The sequence below is a fragment of the Sceloporus undulatus genome, chromosome 2 (genome assembly GCF_019175285.1).
Source record: "Sceloporus undulatus isolate JIND9_A2432 ecotype Alabama chromosome 2, SceUnd_v1.1, whole genome shotgun sequence".
Taxonomy (NCBI): domain Eukaryota; kingdom Metazoa; phylum Chordata; class Lepidosauria; order Squamata; family Phrynosomatidae; genus Sceloporus; species Sceloporus undulatus.
In genome coordinates, this window is record NC_056523.1 from 316,343,591 (window position 1) to 316,348,844 (window position 5,254).

A 5,254-nucleotide genomic window follows, 5' to 3' on the forward strand; every position below is an offset into this window, starting at 1 on the left:
TAGTTTTCCATGGTCACATGTAACATTTAGAACTGAAGCTTACATTTTTTTATTTTACATCTTCCTTCCTCTTATGTTTATTCCTTTCTGTTGGATCTTTCATACTGGTGGCCTGCAAGAAAGGAAAGCAAAATGGAATTTTCTAAATTAATACAGTTAGTGGCTGTAGTGGTATGATTTTTTTTTATCTGTTTTATGTTCAATAACAAGGCTGTTCTCAGAGGGTCCACAGTGATGGGACAGGTTGGAAATAATTTTTAGTAGTAGCTCCCTCATTTTGTAGAATACCATCCCAAGGAACAGCCTCCTTTTATCCTCATTTGTTGCATTTAGACACCAGGCTAACACATTCCTCTTCTGGGAGGCTTTCACACCTTAATTTTGTTTCTAATGCTATTCAGATTTTATGACTTGTCCTTAACATCATTTTAATATCTTAAAATTTCTCAGGGGTAGGGATGAGTTTACTCATTTCTTCCTGAAAGAAGCGACAAATGACATTAGGAACTCTCTTTCTGCTGTAAGAAAGACTCCAAAACCCATGCTTTTCAAAGCCTATTTGCACTTCAAGACTTATTCTGTGCAAAATTTGCACGTTTGTTTTCTGTGCGTAAATAGCATTTTCAATGGAGAAAACATTACTCCTGGGCAGCAATATTATTTTGTCTGCCATGTGCATACTTTGTGGAGAAAATGGGGTTTTTTTCCTAAGCAGAAAATGCTGTTTTCTGTGCAAATCAACCACACACTTTGCACAGAGTTCTGAATTGCAAAGATTAACATGAGTTCAAGATTCTTCTTCTCGTGGTTTCTCAACACTTGAAACCATGTTTTTGGCCATTTTAAAAAATATATTTCCAAATAGTCTTTCCATGTCTACTCAGAGGTACTTTAGCACCGATTCCTGCACTGGCGATGGATTGGATGACCTTTAGAATATTTTCCAATTCTAAGGTCTTATCTTATTTGAACATCTTCATTTCTTCTGCTTTTTGGCTGCTTTGTTTTTATTGTAATGTTTATGATTTTACTATCTTGTGTTTATATTTGTAACTATCCTGAGGGCATTGACAGGTTGACAGATACAAACACTTTAATTTTTATTTTTTTTAAAAGCATGCAAGCTAGACGTGCTAGATAGATTTAAGCGCTTGACAGATTTAAATGAATATATTTATTTTAAAATGCTTGGGAAAGTGTTTGATAGATTTACTGGTAAGGGCTTGCTAGGTTTAGATAGATACATTTATTTTAAAATGCTTGAAAATGTAAATCAATGTATAATAAGAGCACATGCTTGATCAATATTAAATCTGAAATGTAACACCTTGAATGGAGTGTGTGGATGCGAGAGAGTAAAATATCAGGAATTGGCTGCAAAAAAAGTCCTACACACTTTCATTATGCTGTAAAAACTTTCATAGTATATTAGTTTAAGAATTCATTGAGTTATTCAGATTATGGGTGGCTCTGAACAAAAGGCTATTACATGCTTGCTCAAAAAGGCATGGCACATCTATGTGGATTTTGCTTGCTTTATGGATTTGCAGAGGAGGTAGGTAGCTGAAAGAAAAGGGATGGAAGACAGGATGGGAAGGCCCAGGAGAGTTTCCAATGGAATGTGATGAAATCTGGACCCCTCGTATAATTCTGTGAATTTTACATTTGCACAATAAAAATAAGCTTGCTGTTTGAATGGATTTTGACATCTTTTTTGTTTTCTCCCCTTAAAGCTGTCAGCATTGATCATCCAGACTACCCTCTATCTCCAAATTATGTCCGTGGTAGTAGCTATCCTTCTGGTTATGCGTGTTCTCCCCTGCCAGAGTAAGTATTTTTACAGCCTTTATTGCAGAAAATTATAAATCATCATGCCCATTTCCAACCAGGAAGCCAAAAGAATTCTTTTATAACTGATTGAGATGCTTCATGTGGTGCCAAATGATGAGGTTTTATTACACATACACCCCCTTTCCTTTCTTTCGATGTTCAATTTTTAATTAATTCCTTCAGTTTTTTTTGAAAATCACAGTGTGTCTATTACATGCAAATGGAAAAAACCACAATTTGTGTGAGGCCTGCAAACCAGGATCAAACTCTGGTTTCCCAATCCTGGTTTGGCACAGCTGCATAAACTGCAATTTGCAGGCAGGATGTAATGGCAAACCATGATATCTGTGAAAGCAAAGAAATGCATAGAGCAAATGAGGGCTAGTGACAATGAGCCATATAATACAGGAAAGCTCTCCAGAATGGGTTGGGTTCTTTCATGGTGGACAGGGGGACACCAAATTCTTATTACTAACAATTTTCCACCTGTGATGGTCCCATTTTCATCCTGTCCTTGCTGAGAAGCCCTGAAAACCAAGTTTTAAAAATGTTTCCCAAAATCTGTGAAGAAATAGCTGCCATGCATGGGGCCATTTGAAGCTCAATACACACACATATTAAAACCAGTTTTCAGGGTGGGTGGGGTGGATAGATAGATTTATTCCCTGAGATGCAAAATACATCTTAAAAAGAAAACAAAAACAAAAGGCTGTGTTGCCTCACTTTCCTCAGTCAGCTCTTTTGCATTGATAAAACCATGCCTTTAGTAGAGTAAACCCATTCAGTTTGTTGATGTGTTGACTGAGTGTTAAAGCAGTTGGACCTACTCTATTTGTGACTAGGGATGGAAAGAACATTTGAAAATATTCTACCATTGGATGAAAAAAGGGGTTCCCAAATTTCTAGAAACCTCAAGGAGGAGAATTACCCCATGTTAAGAAGCTTTGTAGTTTGGGATCTTTCTCATTGGGAAAACCTCTATGTATGTTTGGTGAACAGAAAATGTCATTTTCTGCAAAGGAATGTCCCTTTCTGCACAAAAAACATTTTGTGTGTGTGCAGGAAATCCTGTTCGCTATGCAAAAAGACCCACATGGTATACACAGAATAAGTGCCAAATTTTTAATAGTCATCAAAAATTGTGTGGTTTCTGAGGTCTTTCATGTGCAATATTATCCATTATTAAATATGAGAACCAAATTTATGAAGATTTGCATTCCTATTTGGGATTAACCAAGAGTATTCAGGCCCACATTTAACATTAACTTAAGAGAAACACATTTGTTTGAAATGACTGTGGCTGTTCTCCAGAACCTCATATTTAGGAAGTATAATTCTTTTCTTTCAGGAATCCTCAGCACACCAAATTCGTGGCAATCCTGCAGGTCGACTTAGGAGGAATGTTAATGCCTTCTGTGATAGACTCAGTTATGCCTACGACTCTCATTAACTTAGTCACAGATTGCAAAGCTGGACTTAAAAAACTAAAGGCAGATATATAAAAGCCTACCCAAGTGTGAAAGGATGGTTATTTGTGGTTTGCAGTTGTCACCAATTTGCTTCAATGTACATTCAGTGGGGCTAGCTTTGAATACATAAGACCTGCCACAATGCATCAGACCAAAGTTTCATCCCATTTACTACTGGCGGGATACAAACCGCCATATAGTACGTATTCTATACGTACTAGGGTTAGGAAGGGGTGGTGCTTCCGCACCCCCTAACCCTAGTACGTATAGAATACGTACAAGATGGCGGCACCCCTTCCACATGGGCGCCGCCATCTTTACGTACTGGACGCATAGCGTCCAGACATGTCGCGGCGCCTATGACGTCGCGAATGCGCCAGCGGCGCCTCGCGACATCATAGAGACGCCGCAAAAATTTCGGAGCTTCTTTTTTGCTCCGCGCGGGAGCTGCGCGGTTTGGCTGCTGCGGCACCCGCGTGGAGCAAATGGCACCGGCGGGAGACCGCCGCAAAGCGGAGGTCTGTATCCCGCCACTGTCATTGAAAACAGCCGGAGAAATGCTACAAAGATGGCATATGATGGGGCAATCATCCTCTGCCTTAGAATTTCTGAAAAGGACACAGATATCCAGTCAATCTGGTTGACAAAATTCTCCAGAGTGGGATTAAGACTCTTAATAATTGCTACAGCAGGTAAATTCATATATTTTTTCATTCTCAGAAATGTCCTGAGGTTTTGATGCTAACAGGCTCAACAGCATTTGAGCCTGTTAACAAGGGCTTTATTTATGGTCAGGCAGAAAGCATCCTTTGTGAGTCCAACCAGAGTCAGGAATAAAACGGAAGCATTCTGTGTATTGACTGTTTCCCACTCTTGTATATTACCATCAAGGGATTTTCTTCAAGGCAGGAAGCTTCTGTCAATTGTCAGAACCAAACTATAAACCCCAGGATTATATGCGATGCAGCCGTAAGAGCTGAAGTGGAATCAACACTGAAATTGTGGGGTGTGAATTGGCCTGTGGAGGTGTCTAGAAGAGTCAAATCACATACACCTGCCAGAAAAATCATGCTCCAAGGTAGTCAGGAGGAGCTGCAGGTGGGAAAATAGCATGGGAGGAGGGCTATACTTTATCCCTGCCTGCTCTAGGGCTTCACTTCTGAGGAAACAAGCTTAGGATTGCCTTGACAGGCTTGGACCTGAGCTGGTTACGGCACTTAGTGGAAACAAGCCAAGATTTCTCAAGATGTGTAAATGAAGTAGGATACTCTGGCTTCTCAGCTGTCTCAGGCATACACACTTATTTCTAAACATATATTTCTCTCTCTTGTACATTATGGTTTTACTATAAAGACAATACAGTAAAGTGGGTTGGGAACTATTGTCCTATAATTCTCAATTGTCCCTAACCAGCAGAGCCAACAGTGGGGGATAGTAGGAGCTGCAGTCCAAAGATATTTGGAAATTTGTAGTTGTTCACCCCACAAAAAATGTAAACAGCTCATGGAGTTGTGACACATAAGTCAATAAAATCCTCAGGAGCCAAAACTGAGCTATGCATACCCCCATGTAAGTATCCACAGAAACACCACAGCCACTGGTAAACACATTTTTTCTCTGACCAGAACACAAAATCAAGAACAGCTCCCACCATAATTAATAGTAATCCAAGCTGAAGCACCAGAAAATGGGAGGCACTAAAGCTGCACTGAGCCTCAAGCATGAGATTTCTTGCTGCTTGTATGAGGTTTGGTTTAATAGGGAGATCAGAGTTTTAATAGTTCTAGAAGAGGACATGTGTTCACCTGCCTCACTCTTCCAGTTATACTGGACCCTGACATTAGCATAATGTCAGAAACCTCTGTAAACCTCCTGGGAGGAGACAAGGAAAAAGTAATGGGAGAAATGAGTTTTGGTTGATACCATGATTTATTGACTATTGTCTTCCTTCTCTA

The 5,254-nt window shown here is 39.6% G+C and overlaps 2 protein-coding genes across 2 annotated transcripts in view; both read left to right on the forward strand.

Annotated features, from left to right (window-relative positions):
- The window catches only part of STARD6 (StAR related lipid transfer domain containing 6), a 71,704-nt gene extending 68,221 nt beyond the window's left edge, over positions 1-3,483 (forward strand). Inside the window, exons 6-7 of the mRNA XM_042448968.1 lie at positions 1,734-1,827; positions 3,179-3,483. Coding sequence (XP_042304902.1) covers positions 1,734-1,827; positions 3,179-3,332 — 248 coding nt within the window. The 3' untranslated portion in view covers positions 3,333-3,483. The remainder of the gene's footprint in view (positions 1-1,733; positions 1,828-3,178) is intronic.
- The window catches only part of MBD2 (methyl-CpG binding domain protein 2), a 150,366-nt gene that overhangs the window by 15,143 nt on the left and 129,969 nt on the right, over positions 1-5,254 (forward strand). The gene's annotated exons all lie outside the window — the stretch shown is intronic.